General features: G+C 43.9%; 1 protein-coding gene across 3 annotated transcripts in view; it reads left to right on the forward strand.

The window, feature by feature from the left end:
* Positions 1-26,707, forward strand: part of ppp1r1c (protein phosphatase 1, regulatory (inhibitor) subunit 1C) — a 206,012-nt gene that overhangs the window by 138,427 nt on the left and 40,878 nt on the right. For all 3 annotated transcript variants that reach the window (XM_070874808.1, XM_070874807.1, XM_070874809.1), the window contains one exon: positions 6,125-6,376. In XM_070874808.1, coding sequence (XP_070730909.1) covers positions 6,125-6,376 — 252 coding nt within the window. The remainder of the gene's footprint in view (positions 1-6,124; positions 6,377-26,707) is intronic.

Below are 26,707 nucleotides of genomic sequence, written 5' to 3' on the forward strand. Positions count from 1 at the left end.
TGTGGTCAGCCCTCAAAGTGTGTGATATATGTAACTGATATTGAAGTGATCCCAGATCTTTTTGTGGTAGCAGGATATATGAAACCAAAGGTAATATTCGACAAATAAACATGCTACCAGCTATCCTTCAGATTCTCTATTACTGATACTCTTTAAGCATATTTGCGGATAGTTCGATATTTTAATTGGCTTCTAATCATTCTTTCATCTTCAAATGAGTGTACGATGACCCATGTGACGGTATGCTCACAGGACATAGGGCCCGAACTTGGTGAACGCAAAGGCCCACCCTCTTCTCGGCGTTTCCCAGGCGGAATGTAACTTTCTGCCGCCCACTGTCGCTGGGGCCAGTCGGGAGCGAGTTTCGCCGTGGTTGTGGCAGCGGCAAGCAGTGGGAGTCGGTGGCCGGGAGTGGGCGGCAGCAGCAGTGGGCGCTAGGTGTAGGCCTCTCAACTCGGCAAACATCAGAGGCCATGCACCGCGCATATGCGAGACTTGTTTTTTTTTCTGGTTTTCTCTGGGCGATGACAACACTTTTGCTGCAATTGGGGCTGATGGCACAGCTGCGCATGCTCATAAAAGCTGTGCACTCATGTGCACCTGTCAGTTGGAGAGGGGTCAGTTTTGGAGAGAAAGATACAAATTAATCATCAACCATCCATCAAGGAAAGTAATAATGAGTGCAAAAAAAACTTCCAAGAAGTCTGATGGAGCCAAGCCCAGGCCAACCGGAGCCAAGCCAACCAGAGCTCCCTGGTTTAATGATGACGAGCTGGAGGAGCTTGTATGTAAGGTGGAGCGCCGGTATAAAGACCTCACCTGGAATGGTCATGGCAAGCCTTCACCACCCCAATATAGAAGCATTTGGAGGGAAATTGGTGAGGCCGTGTCCTCAGTGGACAACATTGGGCGGGATGGAGACCAGTGTCGGAAATGAGGGAACGATGTGGTGGCGTCAGCAAGAGTGAGTAAACATTTATTGGTCCACTCCTGTGCAACTCCAAAAGGTTCTGTGCCAGTTGTGTGTGTGTGTGTGTCTGTGTGTGTGCTGCATGAGCAAACGGGGTAAAGGCTGCAACATTTCTTTCTGCAGAACATCCAAGGCATTAGACTTGAGTGCCATGGGAGGCGGCCCAGCAGATGTCATCGAGTTGAGCAGCCTAGAGGAGTGTGCCTTGGCATTGGTGGGTGACCAGTGTCATGCCATCACAAAGGGTGATGCAGATCCTATGTTAGAGCATAGTAAGCTTATATTAAACTCCGGACTGCGTCAAGCTCATGTCATGAAAGGTCATGCAATGCAAAGTCAAATGCCTTTTAACGCACAATGTGTCTCGGCCATTAATGGTGTGCTCATGTAGCATTGGAACTCCTTGAGGTAAGAATGTGAAGTGTAACGACTCACATGTCAGCTTGACCAACCCCACCCCGCAGCTATACACTGAAATATTGTCCTCTACTTGAATTGGACAGCACCGAGCAATGCATGCCATCCACCTCTGGCACACAAAGGCCGAGTGTGACACCAACATCTCCCACCCCGACGTTGTCACCAGCCCAACACACCAGCTCCTTCCTCTCTTCCCCACCCCCCCCCTCCCCCCCAAGATCACCCATATCCACCGCACCCACCTCTGCCAGAGTCACAAAGATCAGGAGGGAGAGAATGGAGATATGCCAGTCTTTGAACCACTTGAGGTCGAGGTGGAGGACTCCAGCCTCCTAACATGTGTGCCACCTGTCCAGCCAACATTGGTGTTGGGGTCCAACTTCTTAGGATTCCAGTCGGACGAGGCAGTTACAAGTGCTGGGAGATGCAGAGGCTGTGCCGGAAAATCCACCAAGCCACAAACACCTAGGATGATGCACCAATCCGATCAGGATAGAGGATGGCTCGCAGCAATTCAAGAAATGGTCCAGTTGTCGAGGATGAGTGTGGAACTAGGTCGAGATGTGCTAACAAGCCTCTCGGGTTCTATTTGTGTTTAGATCCCTCTTTGCCGCTGAGAATTTCTGGAGCAGCAGGTGAGTTTTTAACTCATGCCATTATCCTGCCGCCCAAAACTGGCTGGGAGTTAAAATCGGGTCGCTTTTATCTTGTCATTGTTGTAAGTCTATTTGATTTGAGTCGTAGTTTACTTTTAGTTTGTACCTGCGGGTTTCAGGGCGGGTAAGTAACGGGGGCAACTTTGACTGCCCAACCATTCATACATTTAGATTGTACATATGAGGTTTATATTGTGTAGATACTCTTTAAGGAATTTAAATCATGGATAACATATTTGAAAAGTTCTTGATAGTTATACTTTCCATGTGTGAACACATCATTATGCTATCCCTGACAATCCCTGCCTCCCACCCTTGTTCAAAATGTTTCGGCCTTTTCTCCAAAAACCCTATCAATAAAATTTGTCATTAAGACCAGACTTAACTTCTAATGGAAGCTTTAATCTGAATTTATGTCACTTGGACAACTATATTAGGGAGCTTTAGTACATAAGTGGTGGCTCTCTGTGTTAATAATCTTTATGTTAAGTTTCATTCAGATGAATTTTGTTTAATACAAAGTGATAAAGGAACATCCCTGGCTGGATGTTGAAATTTAACTAACTGGATGCTACCATGATGCTAACAAGCCTCTCGGGATCTATTTGTGTTTAGATTCCTCTTTGCCACTGAGAATTTCTTTGTAAAGCATACCATGTGCTGGTCATATTTACAGTGGGTACCACTATTACATCTACATTGATGAAGATATTGTGCTCAAAGTGGCTATCAGATAATGTACATCACCTTGCAATAATTACAAGAGGACCGATGGATGTGGTGTATTTAGACTTCCAAAAGGCATTCGATAAGGTGCCACATAAAAGGTTACTGCAGAAGATAGAGGTACGCAGAGTCAGAGGAAATGTATTAGCATGGATAGAGAATTGGCTGGCGTACAGAAAGCAGAGAGTCGGGATAAATGGGTCCTTTTCGAGTTGGAAATCGGTGGTTAGTGGTGTGCCACAGGGATCGGTGCTGGGACCACAACTGTTTACAATATACATAGATGACCTGGAAGAGGGGACAGAGTGTAGTGTAACAAAATTTTCAGATGACACAAAGATTAGTGGGAAAGCGGGTTGTGTAGAGGACACAGAGAGGCTGCAAAGAGATTTAGATAGGTTAAGCGAATGGGCTAAGGTTTGGCAGATGGAATACAATGTCGGAAAGTGTGAGGTCATCCACCTTGGGAAAAAAAACAGTAAAAGGGAATATTATTTGAATGGGGAGAAATTACAACATGCTGAGGTACAGAGGGATCTGGGGGTCCTTGTGCATGAATCCCAAAAAGTTAGTTTGCAGGTGAAGCAGGTAATCAGGAAGGTGAATGGAATGTTGGCCTTCATTGCGAGAGGGATGGAGTACAAAAGCAGGGAGGTCCTGCTGCAACTGTACAGGGTATTGGTAAGGCCGCACCTGGAGACCTGGAGTACTGCGTGCAGTTTTGGTCACCTTATTTAAGGAAGGATATACTGGCTTTGGAGGGGGTACAGAGACGATTCACTAGGCTGATTCCGGAGATGAGGGGGTTACCTTATGATGATAGATTGAGTAGACTGGGTCTTTACTCGTTGGAGTTCAGAAGGATGAGGGGTGATCTTATAGAAACATTTAAAATAATGAAAGGGATAGACAAGATAGAGGCGGAGAGGTTGTTTCCACTGGTTGGGGAGACTAGAACTAGGGGGCACAGCCTCAAAATACGGGGGAGCCAATTTAAAACCGAGTTGAGAAGGAATTTCTTCTCCCAGAGGGTTGTGAATCTGTGGAATTCTCTGCCCAAGGAAGCAGTTGAGGCTAGCTCATTGAATGTATTCAAGTCACAGATAGATAGATGTTTAACCAATAAGGGAATTAAGGGTTACGGGGAGCGAGCTGAGTCCACGGCCAGATCAGCCATGATCTTATTGAATGGCGGAGCAGGCTCGAGGGGCTAGATGGCCTACTCTTGTTCCTAATTCTTATGTTCTTATGTTCTTATGAAACGAAGCCTGGAGTATTTTAACTCACAGACCTCACTTATATGCGCATGCCTCGCCCCGGTCAACCTCTCACCTGTTGTGAGCTGGCAGGAAGCGGATGAAAACTGCGCGGATCAGCGGGATCCGCTATCGGGGCTATCCTGATCAGGGGGCGGTGGGATCTCATGATCGGGGGTGTGGGTGGCAGTGAGTACACAGCAGGAGAGGTCTAAGCTTTCCTTGTGGGGCCCAGAGGAGCACTCCTGTTCTCCCTAGCCTCACACGGAAAGTAAAAAAGAACATCTTTTTGTGCCTCAACTGGCATTGACCCTCTTCCCTGCTAGGTTGGGCTGGCAGGAAACTTACTGCGGCTTCCTGTTCAGGCCACTATTAAAATTGTGGTTGGGCCCTGAAGATGTTATTGACGTGCATTTGTAATAAAGAATCCTGATGGGTGTTCTTGCCACCTGTTCAGTTGACTAATGGTGAGCTCCTACAGGTTTCAGGGTGGGTAAGTAACGAGGGCCACTTTGACTGCCTACCCATTCGGTTTCTGACAGGCAAATCATCCCCAGAGAATCCTATAATTGAAATATAAATGCAGGTTTATTCTGTTTAATGGGTATAGATTAGATAATAGCTCCAACAGAAGGGAACATTTGTTCAAACACTAATTTTTCCTTATTTATTGGTTGTTGCTTCATAGGTACAATCTCAAACAATGGAAACTATTTTGAGCAGAACTTGTTTGATCACCTGCTGCTGACATATATTAAAGAGCTCAATGGGAGGGGTTTTCATCTTCTTATCACCTAAATTAAATGTGGAATTAGAAATTGTAAAATGATTTCAATTATTAACTACTGTTATTGCAAACTTAAATCAGTGCAAAACATTCAGTGAGCTAATTGAATAAGAATCACAAGATTCGGGGAACATGTTACTTACCTGAGGATTCTTTACTGTACTGTATCTATTGAAGGGCAGGTTTTACCATAAACTTCCATGTTAGTTGAAACCAAAAGTGTAATATTCAAAGAGTTTAAACAGTGCTTGGATTGATTAACCAGCCTATATTGGAATGCAATACATTGGCATGTCTGAATTGGCATATGCTATGAAAAACTCCGGATTTAGATATTTTATCTCAGGAAGAATGTCAGTTTGGAGGCTGGACTTAAGGCAGATTCACTTTCATTTGGAATAGTAAGTAGAAATAAGGATTTGTTTCATATTCTGAAGGTATAAGTTTTTATTAGTTATAGAAAATGCTGTTATTTTATCTGTTACTTTTATTCTGACATGACAGTATTTACTGATAGCATACAGTATAGCGACATGATGCTAAGGTTTTTATTCACACTAAACCTAACCCTTGGAAATTGACCATACTGGCAAAGTCTCTAATTGCATTGATCTGCATATTGAGTTGGACTAAGGAGGCATTATGATTCTCAGACCCTTGTCAAGGGAATACCTGTCTGACTGTGATGTACGTACGGGTCATATGTCCTGAATAGTTCAGTGACCCTATTAGAGCCAATGAGTTTTCTACATTTTCAGCAAGTGTCCAGAGTGAGTAATTCACAGTTTTACACAGAATTAAAAAGTTGTTTCTACAAAAGGCAGTTTAGCATATGTGCTCTTTTTGAAGCCCTTTGCTTAGCTATTTTTTTCAACAGCACAAATGACATAAACATACCTTGCTACTTATTCTTTTGTAAATATTGGAAGTAGGGATGAATAAATAGGCATCCAAATGGCTTCTGAAGTGATCAATGGTTAATTTTTTTTAAATGGGTAGTTTCAGAGGACAATCTTTGATTTTGCAGCGATTGCCTAATTTATAGAAACAGGGTGTGAAAAAGGGTTTCTGAATAGTGACATAGAATTATCCAGTTTATTTAAGTTGAGAAATGATTAGAAATTGGGTGTTGGCTGTTAGTTACAAGATTTCCAAGAGTTCAGTTTGCTTTGGGTGGGTTCACATCATCTTTTGCCAGAGACCTGCTTTGACCTTCAAATGTAAATTAATTTATTACACAGGTAAAACAAGTAACTGCATTCTAGCTAGCATGAACTAATTATTAAACCGAGTGCTCTTGTTGAAGCAGAACTTCAGTTGCTGGTGGAACACCATCTTCAGAAACAGGAGCAGCCGGAGCAGGATTACTCTGAAAGTGACCCCAGCTGTCTAGACGAGCTCAGCCCAATGATGACTGAGTGCTGTCACAGCAATGGAGCCCCTGCTTTCTTGGCAGACACAGACTGGGGCCCTCTCAACTGCTGTGAACACATCAGCAACCAAACAGGCATCAAACTGCTACTAAATGCCGAGGACCACCCAGGCAACAGCTCTATTGGTGGTAAGTCATGGCAGTTCTAGAATTATTGCTCCCACCATCACTATATGTAATCAAGCTTCTCAATGATTTCATGAGAGACCATGTTATCAGAGAGCTAAGGCCATTTCTCATCGATTTACTTACTTTCATTGTAGCCGTGAAGCCATCAGATTATAGGGGTCCCTTGTTTTGCGTTACATTTTGTGTTACATTTTCTAACCCTTTCAATAACACATTCCTTTGTTAAGGTTTGAATACACAGTTTTCTGTTTATACAGCTATCTCTAATTTTATTAAGCAAATTACATTTCATACTTGTGCACAATTTCGTGAATAAAAGTCACATTTAAGGGAGATTATTGAATATCAAAATGTAGTGCAATTATTAGTAAGTAACAATCTTGACAAATTTACTGAGAACCCCTATCAACCACAATTACCACAATAAAAGGGTTAATAACAATTCATATCTTGAACTATGCAATTTGTATATCAAAAACAAAAAATATCTAGTATTTGTCTATGGAGAGCATTACTCACATCTCTAATATGCTCCATATAGCATGTCATGTTTTTTTTTAATAAGTTGATTCAAATTACTTTTCACTCTCGTAATGTGTGACGCTGCAGAAACTATTACAAACATATTTAAACTGTGGAGGTAATTTTTACCTTCACAGCTTGGGCAGTAAACTGGTGGAGCGGATGTCAATGGAAATGAAAAGTGGATGGGTTCTATAATGGATGGTGTAGGTTAAAATGACCCCTTTTGTTTCACGACTTAATATAAAAAGCGACCTAAAACTTTCATTACATTTCTATAAACTGCAGTAAATTCAATAAAAGCTCAGTTTGTAAATTATATTTTGACGGTCTGTGTCTCAAGGGGGTTGAAGTCTAAAGAATAGTGTCAGTGCAACTTGCGGTGATTGAAATGTCCCACTGTAAGGGTAATACCCAAGGAAGAAATGGGTGCACCTTCACATTCGGGGCATCCCCCTTCCTAAAGCTTTAGAACCAGTGATTTTCAGTTCAGTTTCAAATTAATGAATCTCAATGCCTGTAGAATACTTTGCAATTCCTTAAGGGTTTAATGGGAATGTTTAGTGCTACTTTTAAAGTATATTACCGGAATTAGTTTAAAGCACTTTTTGCTTTTGCTGTTAGCAGGTACCTCCTGCCAAACTTTAAAACCATGATGTAATTTTAATTGGCATAGGAACAGAATGTCTCTGTGTATGTCGATAATGTTCTGGCATTAAGTCAAATCAATATATTTCAACTGTGGGCATTTCGATTTGCAACAGAGCACCCCGAGCATGTTAATGACTGGTTCTCAGCTCTAGTTAATGTTCTGAAGCAGAAATACTAATTAAATCATAATGAGTAAGCACTAAGATTCATTTTCAGATATTGATTGTTCATAACTGGTTATCTACATCAATATTGGTGGTAATCATTACTAATCAATTAATCATTGCACACGCAGTCTATGGTTTAATTGCATATGAGCTTGTACAAGTGACCTCTGCTTAAACACAACAGTTTACTAGAATACTTACTACAAACCACTGAACCTTATCTATAGGATCTAAAATCCATCATATCTTTTAAAATCTTGTTTCCCCAGAACTCCCTCAGGCACACTGAGTCACTCAGAGTAATATGTCACTGCACAGGTTTACACTTAAGTCTTAAAAACTGTACTCTTTTAGTACAGAAAAAAATCTATTGTATACACAGCAAGGCAAGAAATGCTGGTACAGAACTAGAAACAAGTATGTGTGTGTACTGATTTAGGTAGGCTTTCATAATGTTTTATCTGAGTTTGTAACAAGATAAAAAATTCACTGATTCACACAGTTGTCTGGCAGAGGGAACCATATATTTTGTAACGCAGATTAATAAGTCAGTAGTCTTTTACAGTATTACCTTTTGATTTTCCTGATAAATAAATTTACAACTCTTTTTAATGAAGTAAGATCACATTATTTGTAGAATCATTTGCACCAATGATTATGGAAATTATTGCTAATCGGAACTTTCTGAATGTATTTTGAAAACAGAAATAATGTCCAAAATTATGACAAACCGTATTAATACAAAAATATGTTGGTTTGGTGAAAGTACTGCTTCATATATGTGTATCTGCAGTTAAAATAATTTATGGAGTATAGGTACATTTTCTAAGTTTAATTTAAGAAATATGCTGCAGTGTAATATTGAACAATAAATATCAAGAGAGTAAGGCTTTTAAAAATGATTTGAATTTTTTCCCATCTGGTTATGCTCCCTATACCATGGGTAAGGTAAGATATACAATCTTGGAAATTACATCAATGTCTGTCCCTTTGAGACTTTCCTATGTAAATTGTTTTCCCTTGCTCAGTCCATAACATGTTTCCTTTCAGCTATTTTAACACAATCAGCATTAACTACAATGCGGCCTATTCCACTGACTGAGAAAAAAGGCTGTGCAATGCCTCCTGTTTTGTAAAGTTTCAAAATAAAACATGAAGGCACTACTCTAATGTTTTCTGCCATTCTTTGTTTGCAAACCCTGCACGGGATGCAGCAGACCTTTCCCATTCATTGACAGTTATGCAGAGTGCAAAGATTGTGCATCTAGTTAAACATTTAATAGGTTTTAAGAAAGGACAAAGAAAGACAGGCTCTAGAGAATCAATGGGATAGATTTTGACTTTGTGTGATAGTGTTGAACAGTGATAGCAAGTCAGTAACCCGTTCTATATCTGTCCCGAAATCATAAATATAAAATGTGAAGTTGGGTAACCTATGATTCGATCAATATGCTTTACAAAAAGATTTATTAAATCAAAGATCAAATGCCCCCATTGAAGAAAGGATTCATTGTATAGGTGCTCAGCTTGCTGCTCCAAGTACAGCAGCAAATTGTAGACATCAGCTTGGAAAGAGAATTGGAGAATATGCACCATTTCATAGAAGTAAAATGGGCATTAAATGCCAGAATAACCTTCCATTTCAAAATTGAAATATCCAAGGACCAAGGCGATGACATGAAAAACCTGATTCAATATGCCTATTGATGGATTCAAGAAATGCCATATAACCATAATGAAACTGCCTAAATCCACCTAAAATAGATACATTTTATCAATTTTCTTCTCCAGGATTTTATAAAGCTAACTACTTATTGCAAATATTCCACAAGCAGACGATCTATTGGCATTAGAACAATGAGCTGATAAGTTAAAGGCAACACAGCACAGACTATGGCTAAAACCCATAAAAATGTCTCCATCTAATGCTGGACCCTCCATTCTCCACACCCCCCACGCCCCCAGGATTACTTCCCTTAACTTTAAGGTCCCACTTTCAGCTCAGCTCTGCTGCCAGATTTCCGACTGCCCCTCCTCCCCACCCCCATTCCCCACTAATCAGCAAGCTGCCTGCCAGTGGCCAGTGGATTAGTGTTGATAACTCACCAAGATTATTCAAAAGATTACTATGTTCGCCTCCTGCCCAATGGAATTTCACACGTGAAAAATTTACCTGAATTCTTACATACATTATTTGGAAATGCAATCCCTTGTATTATGTAGATGAATCTAGAGGACTGAGCAATAGATATCTAAAATAATCTTACAAAGTTCAGGACTAAAAACGGAAAATGCTGGGAATACTCAGCAGGTCAGGTAGTGTCTGTGGAGAGAGAAACAGGGTTAATGCTTCAGGTCGATGACCTTTCATCAGATGAAAAATTTAGAGATGCAACATATTTTAAGCAAGTACAGATGCAGGGAAAGGGGGGAAAGGAAGAAAGAACAGAAGGGAAGGTCTATGATAGGGTGGAAGGCAGGAGAGATTGGGGCCAAAATTGCTACTTTCCTTAAGGCCATTTAATGCCGGAATGCAGTGGCCACATTGCGGAGTGCAATGGCCGCCAACTTTTCGTGTAATGGCCGCCATTATTAAAATTCTGCTCCTGCGGTATCCCGGCGGTGAGCCGCTACCCCGCTACTGCTCCGTTGCTGCTGATCCATCCTAAGTGCGATATCACAGTGTGTCATCCCGATGTACTCCCCTGATGGCAACATTCTGCTGTGAAAATCTTCAGCCTGCTGGGTGGTGCCAAAACAAGCTTTTTCGCAGTGGTGAAGTGAGGCTGAGGCTTTCTGCAATGGCGGTGCAGCTCCCTTTAAAGGGGAGGACTTACTGCTGCTGCAGCCATGTTTTTTTTTGTTGGCCCGACAATTATTGCCCCGGATTCGGGCGAGCCGCCAACAGGCAACCCTGGCACCAGCTCTTGGGTGCCAGACCACTGGCTCGGCCGAAACCCTCCCTGGTGGCCCAGTGGACCGAATTTAATATATCGGGGAGGCTCTCCCTTTTAAAGTGAAGGGGAGAGCCGTGGTGACACGGTGCCGTAATTATGTCATCGTTGCGGTCACTACACCCTCCCCTCCCAACTTCCGCTCCTCGGGTGTACTCACCACCCCAACTTCTGCCCCCATTATGAGCGACTTCCGGTCTGCCTGAAAAAAAACTAAAAAGTGGAATTTCACTCGAGGCCACCTCAACCACTGCGGCAGTAAAAAGCATAGAAACGGGGTGCGTGCGCCCCGTTTCGGGCAGGGGTCAATTTTGGCCCCATTAAATCAAAAAAGGTTTGCTGGTGCAAGGCAAAAGGGATGTGGTAATTGGGACAAGTAAAGAAACAAAAGATGGGTCTAGAAGAGTAGTAAATGGCAAAAATAAAATCATTACCAACAGCTGCTTTCCGAAAAAATGGGAACAGTTGTTATGATCTAACATTTTTTAACTCAATGTTGAGTCCAGAAGACTGTAAAGTGCTTAATAGACAGATGAGATGCTGTTCCTCGAACTTCTGTTGAGCTTTGTTACAACAATGTAGGAGGCCAAGGTTAGAGAGGTCAGAGTGGGAGTGGGACAGAGAGTTAAAATGGCTCGGGGTCACGCTTGCGAACTGAACGGAGGTGCTCCGCAAAGCGATCACCCAATCTGTGTTTGGTCTCCCCAGTGTAGAGGAGACCACATCATGAGCAGTGAATACAGTACACTAAATTGAAAGTACAAGTAAATCGCTGTTTCACCTGGAAGGAATGTTTGAGGCCCTGATCAGTGGGCAGGGAGGAAGTAAAAGGTCAGGTGTTGCATCTCATGTGCTTGCACTGGAAGGGGAGTGGGTGTTGGGAGTGGTTGAAGAGTGTACCAGGGTATCGTGGAGGGAACGGACCCTTCGGAATGCTGAAAGGGGAGGATAGTAGAAGATCTGTTTGTTGGTGACATCACGCTGGAGGTGGCGGAAATGGCGGAGGATGCTCCATTGAATGTGGATGCTGGTGGGGTGAAAGGTGAGGCCGAGGAGAACCCTATTGTGGTTTTAGGAGGGAGGGGATGGAATGAGAGCAGAAGTGTGGGAAATGGGATGAACACAGTCGAGGGCCCTGTCAACCACGGTGGAGGGGAATCCTCAGTTGAGGAAAAAGGAAGACATATCAGAGGTACTCTGATCTCCCTGTCCTTGGGGTTCTAATGAAACTTAATAGAAGCTCGAGGAACAGAATCTCATGGGGGAGATATTTGGGGGGTTTGCACCTCCAATTAGTGCCCCAGCGTAATGACTTTTCAACCGGGTGCGGCGCCACTAACGACTCCCACTAAATTACATGGGAGTTTAGTGGCGGTGGTAACCGGTAGCGCCCTGCTCCATTGGCAATGACGACGTTATCACCATGTGCAACAACCCGTTTTCTCTCTGGAACGAAAATTCGGGGGCGCTCCTGAAGCTGCGCTGGGCTGTAGGTCGCACACGTGGCAAAATTTAAAGGGGAGGTGGCGCTTTAAAAAAAAAATTAGCCGACTTACCGGTTGCAGCCTGTTGTATGGTGGATCGCCGGGACTGTGCCACGATCTTGCAACCCGGCACTCCGCCACAGCACTCTGCTCCCTGGTGGACCAGGTAGGAACCCACAAAGTCGGCAGCTTGGTCTTCCCCTTTTAATGAAGGGGAGGGCCCTTTCTAAGGGGCAGGGCTACGCATCCCACAGCGTAGGGCTACGCCCCTCTCGGATTCCTCCCGCCCCGCTCACGCCCCACAGAGCAAGTGGAACGCGTTATCTTGCACTCCACTTGCTCTCGGGGGTGGTAACCCCAATATCGTAAACGGTGCGGGACTTCCACATTATTGTTACTGCCCCCCAAATGGGCACTACGCAATTTCCCCCCCATATTTCGATGAGGCACTTTCCAACCTTCCAGAAACAACATTGTGTTCAACATTTTCAGATCATAATCACTGCCCCCATTTTTTAGGACAGCAGCTGTTGGTAATGATTCTGCAGTTGCCATTTACATCTCCTCTAGACCCGTCTTTTGTTTCTTTACTTGTCCCACTACTATCCCCTTTTGCTGTACAGCATCATCCCTTGTGTCATTTAATCTCTCCTGCCTTCTGCCCTATCACAGACCTTCTCTTTTGTTCTTTCCTTCCCTCTGTATTTGGTTAAAATCTGTTACATCTCTAACTTTTTCCAGTTCTGATGAAAGGTCATCGACCTGAAACGTTAACTCTGTTTTCTCTCTCCAAAGATACTGCCTGGCCTGCTGATTATTTCCAGCATTTTCTGTTTTTATTTCAGATTTCCAGCATCCGTAGTATTTTGCTTTTACAAAGTACAGGTGTGGCTGTAAGACTACATAAAAGACCTTCCTACACGCTTTTGAAATGATGGCTACTTAATTTGGTGTCCCAAATTTCAAACTCTCTAGAAATGAAGTTCAGGCAAACCCCAAAATGCTAATCTATCAAATTGTGGCTGCTGAGATCTTTTATTCATTCTCGCGATATGGATACCACTGGCAAGGCCGGCATTAATTCCCCAGCCCTCCAATGTTTTGCAAACAGTTGCCATTACCCACCCTCACTAATATCATCTGGTGTATACTTTATTACATTTTGAAATGTAGTAAGCTGAAAAAAACAGGGGGTAATAATTCATCTAGTAGTAATTTTAAGAGCAAACTAATGCCGGTGGTTAATCTCTATCTAGCCATTAAATTGCAGCTGGGTGATCATAACACAGGTTCGAATTTTACGGCATAGTTGAACAGGGCAGTAAAATATTAACACTAAAATGATACAGAAACAGGAATTCAGCCAAATATTGGAGGGCAGATTCAATTCACTTTGGCCTGTATTAATTCCCAAATCATCATTATAGTGCATCTAACTGGATTCTTTAGCCTACTCAGACCAGGTCTTCATTTAATATCAAACAGTAAGATGAAAGTGGGTTGCTATTACATACAATCTATTATGTATTAAAAATCACTGATAGTGTTGCAACATTCTATTTCAAAATGCATTGAACATTTCCTGTCAGGTTCTATCTATGACATAATCCATTTTAAAACTGTCAAATTCTATCTGTAGGCAGCATTGTGATAGGGCTTTACAATATAATTAAGTCTTCTGCTTGTCCTTTGCTTTTGAGCTAATGTTACTGTGACAGATTCCCTAGCTCAAGGACCGATACAGAAGTATCTTTAGCTTAACAGAATAGGTACAGCATGTTGTAGCAATAAATGTTTAGCTTTGGGCAAGGGAATAGAATATAAATGCTTTTTAATGCAAACACTCTTAATAATCGCTCATGTGGCTTTCTCCTGACAGCACAGTTGTACCCCTGCCTCACCCATTCAATGGTGTCTTAGTTTTATCTCCCGCTGCAAAATATGGGTGTGATTTCTTCTCGCACCTTCATTTCTCCCCGGGTTAGGCTTAGGGTTAGGGTGGTCCTGCTTGCAGTCTGCACGCCTGTCAAATTGATCCCATTGAAGTCAGTCTCCAACCATGTTTGGTCTCTAATGCCACAAAGAATGGTAGGGGTAAGTTTCGGCTCACAGTAGCACTCTCGCCTTTGAGTCAGAAGGTTGTGGGTTCAAGTCCCATTCCAGAGACTTGAGCACATAATCAGGCTGACACTTCAGTGGAGTATTGAGGGAGTGCTTCACTGTCGAAAGTGCCGTCTTTCGGATGAGATGTTAAACTGAGGTTCCGCCTGCCCTCTCAGGTGGATGGAAAAGATCCCATGACACTATTCAAAGAAGAACAAGGCGTTCTCCTAGTATTCTGAACAACATTCATCCCTCAACCAATACCAGCAGAACAGATTATCAGTTCATTTATCTCATTGCTGTTTGTGGGACCTTGCTGTGAAAAACATGGCTGACAAATTTCCCTACATTACAACATTGACTACACTTCAGAAATACTTAATCAGCTATGAAGCATTGATGGGACATCCTGAGCTCAGGAAAGGCAACATATAAAGTAAAGATCTTCCTTTCTTTCATTCCCACTAAAAATATTCCTGCCTGTTGTAAATGCAATAACTTAATAGACTGAATACTGTAAACTCCGAACAGGTACAAACCTGGCTCTTCTTTATTCGGGCCCAAAGTGATTACATTACAAGATGGTTGGCCTTTTATACCTGGGCTGCACACACGTGTGCACAGCCCAGTGACCTCTGACAGTGGCGCCACCTGGTGGCTAGTAAATCCAAGCATACATGACACCTGCCCAACTTCTCCCACAGATATTATTGTCCTACTCAGTGTTCCTGGGCACAGCAAGCTTGCCCCCACCCCAAACGAGAGTGTTCCTGGGAACACAAACCCCTTCCCAACTGAGTGTCCCTAAGGCCACCAGAACATTGTTGATCAGTTAACACCCCTCTACCCCACTTCACTTCCACTCCCAGTGTTAGTGTTTTTGCAGCAACCGTGAAAATGTCTCCAACCGCTAATAGATTATGCCAGGCCTGCTGTCCCCAATTCTCAATACCCCCACTAGTATCCATTGTTGGCTCGCTTGGACCAAGTGCAATTAACAGTGATTGTCAGCCATCGCAATGTTGTCTTTCAGCTCTGCCTGCACCCACCTCCAACCCAAAAAGTTTTCCAGAGCTCGCACACCCCACATTTGCCAGCCTGCACCAATCCCCTGCTTAGAGAGTTTGCTGAATTAACTCTCCCTCCTGCACTTGCTGAGAAAATTTCCCATTGCTCAGGTAGTTTTCTAGCCTTTGCTCCCCTATCCCTTCCCTCCTCGCCCACCTCCAATACATGTGCCCTCTCCATCCCCTTCTGTCCCTTTCCCTCTCTCCTCTCCCTCTTCTCCTTCCACTTCTGTCCTCCATCCTCCTCCTCCCCTTTCCCATCCTCCTGATTCCTTTCTCTTCCATCACCCTCTCTTCCTCTCCTTGTTCCTCTCATTCTATTCTCTCAACTTCTTCCACCTTCTCTCTCCTCTCTTCTCTTGTCTCTCCTCTCTTGGCCTTCTTGGCCATCCCTTTCTCTCCCCGTCTCTCTTTTCCTATCCTCTGCACTACTCCCACTCCACCTTAGTGCAATTCTGCTTGACCTGAATACTGTATTTCGTTGTGACTTCCTATATGTAACACTATGAGGGATTGACTGACTAGCAGGGTATTGGAAATAACTGACATATTGATAATTGGGCAAGCATTGTGTTTCAATGGAGAGGATGATTAATTAAACCTTGGTGTGACCCTGAGCTTCCGGTCACCTGACACTTTAATTCTCCACTCCATTCCCACTCTGACTTTTCTGTCCTCGGTCTCCTACACTGTTCCAACAAAGCTCAATGTAAGCTCGAGGAACAGCATCTTTCATTTAGGCACTTTACAGCTTTCTGGACTCAACATCGAGTTAAAAAATTTCAGAGCATAACTGCTGCCAATCTTTGGCTCCCTCCCCCCCACCCCCCACCCACCCCGCAACACACCCCACCTGCCCCCAGAGCCTGTTTCTTTCTTTCTTTTTTTCTCCTTGTCTCTAATGGCAGTTGGCCATATCATCATCATCATCATAGGCAGTCCCTCGGAATCGAGGAAGACTTGCTTCCACTCCTGAAGTGAGTTCTTTGGTGGCTGAACAGTCCATTACGAGAGCCACAGACCCTGTCACAGGTGGGGCAGATAGTTGTTCAACGCAAGGGTAGGTGGGGCTGGTTTGCCGCACGCTCCTTCCGCTGCCTGCGCTTGATTTCTGCATGCTCTCGGCATTGAGACTCGAGGTGCTCAGCACCCTTCCGGATGCACTTTCCCCACTTAGGGTGGTCTTTGGCCAAGGACTCCCAGGTGTCAGTGGGGATGGCACACTTTATCAGGGAGGCTTTGAGGATGTCCTGTAAACGTTTCCGCTGCCCACCTTTGGCTTGTTTGCCGTGAAGGAGCTCTGTGTAGAGCACTTGCTTTGGGAGTCTCGTGTCTGGCATGCGAAATCTGTGGCCTGCCCAGCGGAGCTGATTGAGTGTCGTCAGTGCTTCAATGCTGGGGATGTTGGCCTGGACAAGGACGCTGATGTTGGTGCGCCTGTCCTCCCAGGGGATTTGTAGGATCTTGTGGAGACATATTTCTCCAGCAACTTGAGGTGTCTGTTGTACATGGTCCATGTCTCTGAGCCATACAGGAGGGTGGGTATTACTACAGCCCTATAGACCAGGAGCCTGGCGGCAATTTTGAGTGCCCGTTCTTCAAACACTCTTTTCCTCAGGTGGCCGAAGGCTGCATTGGCGCACTGGAGGTGGTGTTGGATCTCGTCGTCAATGCCTGCTCTTGTTGATAGGAGGCTCCCGAGATATGGGAAGTGGTCCACGGTGTCCAGGGCCGCGCCGTGGATCTTAATGACTGGGGGGCAGTGCTGTGTGGCGAGGACATGCTGGTGGAGGACATTTGTCTTATGGATGTTTAGCATAGGGCCCATGCTTTCGTACGCCTCAGTAAATACATCGACTGTGTCCTGGAGTTCAGCCTCTGTATGTGCGCAGGTGCAGGTGTCATCCATGTATTGTAGCTCGACAACAGAGGTTGGGGTGGTCTTGGACCTGGGCTGGAGACGGCGCAGGTTGAACAGGTTCCCACTGGTTCTGTAGTTTAGTTCCACTTCAGCGGGGAGCTTGTGAGGTGGAGCATGGTGGTGAGAAAGATTGAGAAGAGGGTTAGGGCGATGACGCAGCCCTGTTTGACCCCGGTCCGGACATGGATTGGGTCTGTGATGGATCCGTTGGTAAGGATCATGGCCTGCATGTCGTCGTGGAGCAGACGGAGGATGGTGACGAATTTTTGGGGGCCTCTGAAACGAAGGAGGACGCTCCATAGACCCTCGCGGTTGACAGTGTCAAAGGCCTTTGTAAGGTTGAAGAAGGCCATGTATAAGGGCTGGCACTGTTCCCTGCATTTTTCCTGTAGCTGTTGCACTGCAAAAATCATGTCCGTTGTGCCCCGTAGAGGACAAAATCCGCACTGTGACTCCGGGAGCAGTTCCTCGGCCATGGGAAGAAGATGGTTGAGGAGGACTCTAGCGACGACTTTCCCAGTGGCTGATAGCAGGGAGATTCCTCTGTAGTTGCTGCAGTCGGACTTCCCACCTTTTTCAAAGATGGTCATGATTACTGCATCTCTGAGATCCCCCGGCATTCTCTCCTCCCACCATTCACACCCTATCTTGACTAATGTTTTTCTAACTCTTGGCCTTACCATTTGAATTTGGGCCATCATACCTTTTGTCTCGAATCTCTCCTGTTTTCCAACCTATCACAGACCTTCCCTTTTGTCCTTTCTTCCCCTCCCCCTTTCAGTGCTTGTTAAGAATCTGTTCTTTCCGAACACTCTCCAGTTCTGACAAAGGGTCACTGACCCGAAACGTTAACTCTGCTTCCTCTCCACAGATGCTGACTGACCTGCTGAGATTTCCAGCATTTTACTGTTTTTATTGCAGATTCCAGCATCCGCAGTATTTTACTTTTGTATTAATTAAACCTTTATGTGGAGCTTGCCTGTTGTGCATTATTTTAAATGATACATAACCAGCGTTTACACAGAGGATCTAATTGTGCTTACATAACCTACAACAGGCAAGAGACCATCCACAAAAATATCATTGGTGCCCTCAGGGAAAGGAGCGCCAAATTGGATTGAACATTTACAAAACAGTCACAGGTCGACACAAGATGGTGAATAGCCACCGTGAGGAATGGTCTTACCTAGCTAGGAAACATAGAAATACAGAAAGTAGGTGCAGGAGTAGGCCATTCAGCCCTTCGAGCCTGCACCACCATTCAATATGATCATGGCTGATCATGCAACTTCAGTACCCCATTCCTGCTTTCTCTCCATACCCCTTGATTCCTTTAGCTATAAGGGCCATATCTAACTCCCTTTTGAATATATTTTGAATGAACTGGCCTCAACAACTTTCTCTGGTAGAGAATTCCACAAATTCACAATTCTCTGAGTGAAGTTTATCCTCATCTCGGTCCTAAATAGCTTACCCCTTATCCTTAGACTGTGACCCCTGGTTCTGGAATTCTCCAACATTGGGAACATTCTTTCTGCATCTAACCTGTCCAATCCCGTCAGAATTTTATGTTTCTATGAGATCCCCTCTCATTCTTTTAAATTCCAGTGAATATAAGCCTAGTCTTTCTTCATATGTCAGTCCTGCCATCCCTGGAATCAGTCTGGTGAACATTCGCTGCACTCCCTCAATAGCAAGAAAGTCCTTCCTCAAGTTAGGAGACCAAAACTGTACATAATACTCCAGGTGTGGCCTCACCAAGACCCTGTACAACTGTAGTAACACCTCCCTGCCCCTGTACTCAAATCCCCTCGCTATGAAGGCCAACATGCCATTTGCTTTCTTTACTGCCTGCTGTACCTGCATGCCAACCTTCAAAGACTGATGTACCATGACACCCAGGTCTCGTTGCACCTCCCCTTTTATTAATCTGTCACCATTCAGATAATAGTCTGCCTTCCTGTTTTTGCCATCAAAGTGGATAACCTCACATTTATCCACATTATACTGCATCTGCCATGCATTTGCCCATTCACCTAACCTGTCCAAGTCCCCCTGCAGTCTCCTAGCATCCTCCTCGCAGCTCACACTACCATCCAGCTTAGTGTCATCTGCAAACTTGGAGATATTATATTCAATTCCTTCGTCTAAATCATTAATGTATATTGTAAATAGCTGGGGTCCCAGCACTGAACCTTGCAGTACCCCACTAGTCCCTGCCTGCCATTCTGAAAAGGACCCGTTTATTCCTACTCTTTGCTTTCCTGTCTGCCAACCAGTTCTCTATCCACGTCAATACATTACCCCCAATACCATGTGCTTTAATTTTGCACACTAATCTCTTTTGAAAGCCTTTTGAAAGTCCAAATACACCACATCCACTAGTTCTCCCTTGTCCACTCTACTTGTTATATCCTCAAAAAACTCCAGAAGATTTGTCAAGCATGATTATCCTTTCATAAATCCATGCTGGACCGATCCTGTCTCTGCTTTCCAAATGCGCTGCTATTACATCTTTAATAATTGATTCCAGCATTTTCCCCACCACCGATGTCAGGCTAACCGGTCTATAATTCCCTTTCTCTCTCACTCCTTTTTAAAAAAAGTGTGGTTCTATTAGTTACCTTCCAATCCATAGGAACTGATTCAGAGTCCACGGAATGTTGGAAAATGACCACCAATGCATCTACTATTTCTAGAGCCACTTCCTTAAGTACTCTGGGATGCAGACTATCAGGCCCTGGGGATTTATCGGCCTTCAGTCCCTTCAATTTCCATAACACCATTTCCTGACTAATAACAATTTCCCTCAGTTCCCCCTTCTCGCTAGACCCTCGGTCTCCTCGTATTTTCAGGAGGTTATTCGTGTCTTCCTTAGTGAAGACAGTACCAAAGTATTTGTTCAACTGGTCTGCCATTTCTTTGTTCCCCATTATGAATTGCCCTGATCCTGAATGCATTGTCTTCACTAATCTTTTTCTCTTCAATATCTGTAGAAGCTTTTGCAATCGGTTTTTATGTTCCCTGCAAGCTTACTTTCAAACGCTACTTTCCCCCTCCTAATTAAACCCTTAGTCCTCCTCATATTTAAATGTCTGCCATTGCCTATCCACCAGCAACCCTTTAAGTATCATTCTCCAGTCTATCCTAGCCAATTCACATCTCATAACGTCGAAGTTTCCTTTCTTTAAGTTCAGGACCCAAGTCTCTGAATTAGCTGTGGTTTGGGTTTGAAAGACTGGGTTTGAAAGACTGACTTGGAGGAGGAAACACTGGAGATGAAGAATGAACATGTTTTAGAATCATTAGATAAATATTACAGGTAAACAAAACATCATTCAGTAGTTATCTCTGTTACAGTCTGAGGTTGTTTGTTGAGCCAACTTGATGATAGTGATAAACACACTGTAATATCACAACATCACTCCATAGGTTACATTTTCATGAAGAAAAAGGTTAACACTTTGCTTCACATTGCTGTTTCTCAGTGTTAAACAAAAGCAGCCATTGGCTTTGGGAAGATTTGTCTGCTTGTAGGGATGCTTCAGCTGCAAATGAAATGGATGCTGGATCCAAAGAAACATTGAATGGCTATACCCTGGTACAACATGGAGGAGTGCACGGGTGGCCAGAATGTCTCGAGAGCCCGTGTACCTCACCAGTTGTAACCAGCCCAAAGTTATGCTGAAAATCCACTTGAGAATGCATCTGAACAATTGCAATACAGTTGTTGGAGCTGTAAGAGGGCTCCTGCCCCTTGTGCCTGTCAGTGGACTAGCTGTTGAAAGTCCCTGGGAATGTTTGACAACAGTGGTGGGCGCTCCTGCATTCAGCAGCTGATTGGAAATTATTTTGTCTGCGGTTATATCGTTTAGTGCATACTCCAAGGGTTGGGTTTCCTGCACATGCCTGCCCATTTTTGGGGCTTAACTGGGGTGAACAATGAAGAAAAATCAGGCCGATAGGCCCAAAGCCAGACCTCATCACAAAATCTTACCGGCTGCATTTCCCTCGGGTCCCACTGGGGCTGGGCTTGTGGGGCACTGCATCCTACCCAATTACATATAAATGATGGCGGGTGGGTAGGATTTGATCCAGGGCTAAATTTCCTTCAAATACCATCCAGCGATCTCTGGCATTACAGAAGAGGCATAGGTGCGGGCTAGAGGGGCTCAAAACCTTAAAGCTGCAAGAACCCAGTAGGTAAGATTTTTAAAAATTATTTATAATGTAAAGTTGGTTTTAATTAATTTTAAATTTTGAAATTTTTTTTGTCAAGTTTTTAAAAAAGTTTCCATGAGTTTTTTTTTACATTTTCTTCAAGTAAAGAATTTATAAAGTTTTTTAAATTATCGCAGTTGTTTTGAAGTACTTAGAAACATAGAAACATAGAAAATAGGCGCAGGAGTAGGCCATTCGGCCCTTTGAGTTCATTGAGACTCAATGAGTTCATGGCTGAACATACAACTTCAGTAGCCCATTCCAGCTTTCTCGCCATACCCCTTGATCCCCCTAGTAGTAAGGACTACATCGAACTCCTTTTTGAATATATTTAATGAATTGGCCTCAACAACTTTCTGTGGTAGAGAATTCCACAGGTTCACCACTCTTTGGGTGAAAAAGTTTAGAAACATAGAAACATAGAAAATAGGTGCAGGAGTAGGCCATTCGGCCCTTCTAGCCTGCACCGCCATTCAATGAGTTCATGGCTGAACATGCAACTTCAGTACCCCATTCCTGCTTTCTCACCATACCCCTTGATCCCCCAAGTAGTAAGGACTTCATCTAACTCCTTTTTGAATATATTTAGTGAATTGGCCTCAACAACTTTCTGTGGTAGAGAATTCCACAGGTTCACCAGTCTCTGGGTGAAGAAATTCCTCCTCATCTCGGTCCTAAATGGCTTACCCCTTATCCTTAGACTGTGTCCCTGGTTCTGGACTTCCCCAACATTGGGAACATTCTTCCTGCATCTAACCTGTCTAACCCCGTCAGAATTTTAAACGTTTCTATGAGGTCCCCTCTCATTCTTCTGAACTCCAGTGAATACAAGCCCAGTTGATCCAGTCTTTCTTGATAGATCATTCCCGCCATCCCGGGAATCAGTCTGGTGAACCTTCGCTGCACGCCCTCAATAGCAAGAATGTCCTTCCTCAGGTTAGGAGACCAAAACTGTACACAATACTCCATGTGTGGCCTCACCAAGGCCCTGTACAACTGTAGCAACACCTCCCTGCCCCTGTACTCAAATCCCCTCGAAATGAAGGCCAACATGCCATTTGCTTTCTTAACCGCCTGCTGTACCTGCATGCCAACCTTCAATGACTGATGTACCATGACACCCAGGTCTCTTTGCACCTCCCCTTTTCCTAATCTGTCACCATTCAGATAATAGTCTGTCTCTCTGTTTTTACCACCAAAGTGGATAACCTCACATTTATCCACATTATACTTCATCTGCCATGCATTTGCCCACTCACCTAACCTATCCAAGTCGCTCTGCAGCCTCATAGCATCCTCCTCGCAGCTCACATTGCCACCCAACTTAGTGTCATCCGCAAATTTGGAGATACTACATTTAATCCCCTCGTCTAAATCATTAATGTACAGTGTAAACAGCTGGGGCCCCAGCACAGAACCTTGCATTACCCCACTAGTCACTGCCTGCCATTCTGAAAAGTCCCCATTTACTCCTACTCTTTGCTTCCTGTCTGACAACCAGTTCTCAATCCATGTCAGCACACTACCCCCAATCCCATGTACTTTAACTTTGCACATTAATCTCTTGTGTGGGACCTTGTCGAAAGCCTTCTGAAAGTCCAAATATACCACATCAACTGGTTCTCCCTTGTCCACTCTACTGGAAACATCCTCAAAAAATTCCAGAAGATTTGTCAAGCCTGATTTCCCTTTCACAAATCCATGCTGACTTGGACCTATCATATCACCTCTTTCCAAATGCACTGCTATGACATCCTTAATAATTGATTCCATCATTTTACTCACTACCGATGTCAGGCTGACCGGTCTATAATTCCCTGTTATCTCTCTCCCTCCTTTTTTAAAAAGTGGGGTTACATTGGCTACCCTCCACTCCATAGGAACTGATCCAGAGTCAATGGAATGTTGGAAAATGACTGTCAATGCATCCGCTATTTCCAAGGCCACCTCCTTAAGTACTCTGGGATGCAGTCCATCAGGCCCTGGGGATTTATCGGCCTTCAATCCCATCAATTTCCCCAACACAATTTCCCGACTAATAAGGATTTCCCTCAGTTCCTCCTCCTTACTAGACCCTCCGACCCCTTCTATATCCGGAAGGTTGTTTGTGTCCTCCTCAGTGAATACCGAACCAAAGTACTTGTTCAATTGGTCCGCCATTTCTTTGTTCCCCGTTATGACTTCCCCTGATTCTGACTGCAGGGGACCTACGTTTGTCTTTACTAACCTTTTTCTCTTTACATATCTACAGAAACTTTTGCAATCCGTCTTAATGTTCCCTGCAAGCTTCTTCTCGTACTCCATTTTTCCTGCCCTAATCAAACCCTTTGTCCTCCTCTGCTGAGTTCTCCTCATCTCGGTCCTAAATGGCTTACCTCTTATCCTTAGACTGTGACCCCTGGTTCTGGACTTCCCCAACATTGGGAACATTCTTCCTGCATCTAACCTGTCTAAACCCGTCAGAATTTTAAAAGTTTCTATGAGATCCCCTCTCATTCTTCTGAACTCCAGTGAATACAAGCCCAGTTGATCCAGTCTTTCTTGATATGTCAGTCCCGCCATCCCAGGAACCAGTCTGGTGAACCTTTGCTGCACTCCCTCAATAGCAAGAATGTCCTTCCTCAAGTTAGGAGACCAAAACTGTACACAAAACTCCAGGTGTGGCCTCACCAAGGCCCTGTACAACTGTAGTAACACCTCCCTGCCCCTGTACTCAAATCCCCTCACTATGTAGGCCAAAATGCCATTTGCTTTCTTAACCGCCTGCTGTACCTGCATGCCAATCTTCAATGACTGATGTACCATGACACCCATCTCTCGTTGCACTCCCCTTTTCCTAATCTGTCACCATTCAGATAATAGTCTGTCTCTCTGTTTTTATCACCAAAGTGGATAACCTCACATTTATCCACATTATACTTCATCTGCCATGCATTTGCCCACTCACCTAACCTATCCAAGTCACTCTGCAGCCTCATAGCATCCTCCTCGCAGCTCACACTGCCACCCAACTTAGTGTCATCCGCAAATTTGGAGATACTACATTTAATCCCCTTGTCCAAATCATTAATATACAATGTAAACTCTATTTTCCCTGCCCTAATCAAACCCTTTGTCCTCCTCTGCTGAGTTCTAAATTTCTCCCAGTCCCCGAGTTCGCTGCTATTTCTGGCCAATTTGTATGCCACTTCCTTGGCTTTAATACTATCCCTGATTTCCCTTGATAGCCACGGTTGAGCCACTTTCCCTTTTTTATTTTTAAGCCAGACAGGGATGTACAATTGTTGTAGTTCATCAATGCGGTCTCTAAATGTCTGCCATTGCCCATCCACTGTCAACCCCTTTAGTATCATTCGCCAATCTATCCTAGCCAATTCACGCCTTATACCTTCAAAGTTACCCTTCTTTAAGTTCTGAACCATGGTCTCTGAATTAACGGTTTCATTCTCCATCCTATTGTAGAATTCCACCATATTATGGTCACTCTTCCCCCAAGGGGCCTCGCACAACGAGATTGCTAATTAATCCTCTCTCATTACACAACACCCAATCTAAGATGGCCTTCCCCCTAGTTGGTTCCTCAACATATTGGTCTAGAAAACCATCCCTTATGCACTCCAGGAAATCCTCCTCCACCATATTGTTTCCAGTTTGGTAGCCCAATCTATATGCATATTTCTCAGTTGTACCATATTTCTCAGTTTTAAAGCTGAAGACTGGGCTCTGGGAATCACAGTGGTCTCCATCGGGTCTCTCCTGTTCCTCTTCTTTCAGAGAAGGATTAGGAGGACCACTGCAGAGATGCCAGGCAGAACTGAGACGTAGGTGACCTCCTACATCTGTTGGTACCCATGCCTCACCATCTACAGATGCTGGAGGGCTACTTCACCCTGACTCTTGGCAATGCTTTAGAAGATTCCACTCCCCTCACAAAGCATGATTGAGTTGAGCCAGTTGCCAGATAGCTCAGGCACAATTCATAAGGGAGACCTTCAACTGACTAAAACCTAAGCCCATTGTCAAATTAATCCACCCATCATGGTCCCCTTTAGGCAACAAAATTAATTATGGTGGTTACTGACATTGAACGATTCTCCAAGCTTCCAAGGCTGTCATTTGGTGATTCTTCACACAAGTATTCCCTCACCCTATCTCAAATCATTCTGTACATAATCTCAGTGACAAAAGCATCTCATAAACAAGTATGACATTGTGCATCATTTTTCTGTCGACTCTTATGTACCCGTACAATATTAACCTCCTACTTCTCCTACAGTGGCCAGAGGTTTTGAGAAGGCTCACTGATAATTCACAAGAGCAATGTAGAGAGCGTGAACTCTAGAGGGCTGTCTTTAGCAGAGGAGGTAGACTCTCTCCCAAGGCCATCTCCTTCCACAGACTTAGATTGTGCCTTTTGTGGACCTCATTCTCTTGGGGCTGGATTACAGATTAAACCGGAGTCTTAAATTTGTGGGCATAGTGCCTGATGAAACACCAGCATGAGTGAATCAAGCTATTTTTGAGTTATTATAGACACAAAATGGCAGCTTTCCAGCATTGGATGTCCTAACACCCTGGTGCATTCTAGTGCACTTCTGGTGGTAAATCCACCAAAGAAAAATATTCAGCTCCAGTTCTTCACTACTGGGTTCCTCTTCACCAATGAGACTAAGGCTGTGCAGCAGTTTCATTTGCCAAGTACATTGCCCATATATGCAAGGCACAAAGTGTTGGCGGGAAACCTGTTGCATACTTACTGCTGCCCAGAAGCGCACTCGAATGCATCAGGAAGATAGGAAATCCAGTGTTGGAAGAGTCAGTATGAGCTCACCCATTTTGGATCAACAGAGGATAGATCCGGGTATTTTTTAAATGATGAAAAGCTGGGAACAGTGGCTATCCATAGAGGTTTAGGGGTCCATGTATACAAACCATTAAAATGTAGTGATCGGATACAAAAAAAAATCAAAAAAGCTAATAGAATATTAGCCTTTATAACTAGAGTGCTAAACTATAAAGGGGAGGAAGTTTTACTGCAGCTATCAAAACCCTGGTTCGATCACATCTGGAGTACTGTGTACAGTTTTGGGCACTGCACCTTAGAAAGGATATATTGGCCTTGGAAGGAATGCAGTGCAGATTCACAAGAATGTTACCAGGGCTCCAAGGGTTAAATTATGAGGAGAAATTTCATAAACTACGCTTGTATTCCTTGGACGATAGAATGTTAAGGGGTGATTT

Source organism: Pristiophorus japonicus, chromosome 3, assembly GCF_044704955.1.
Source record: "Pristiophorus japonicus isolate sPriJap1 chromosome 3, sPriJap1.hap1, whole genome shotgun sequence".
Taxonomy (NCBI): Eukaryota; Metazoa; Chordata; class Chondrichthyes; family Pristiophoridae; genus Pristiophorus; species Pristiophorus japonicus.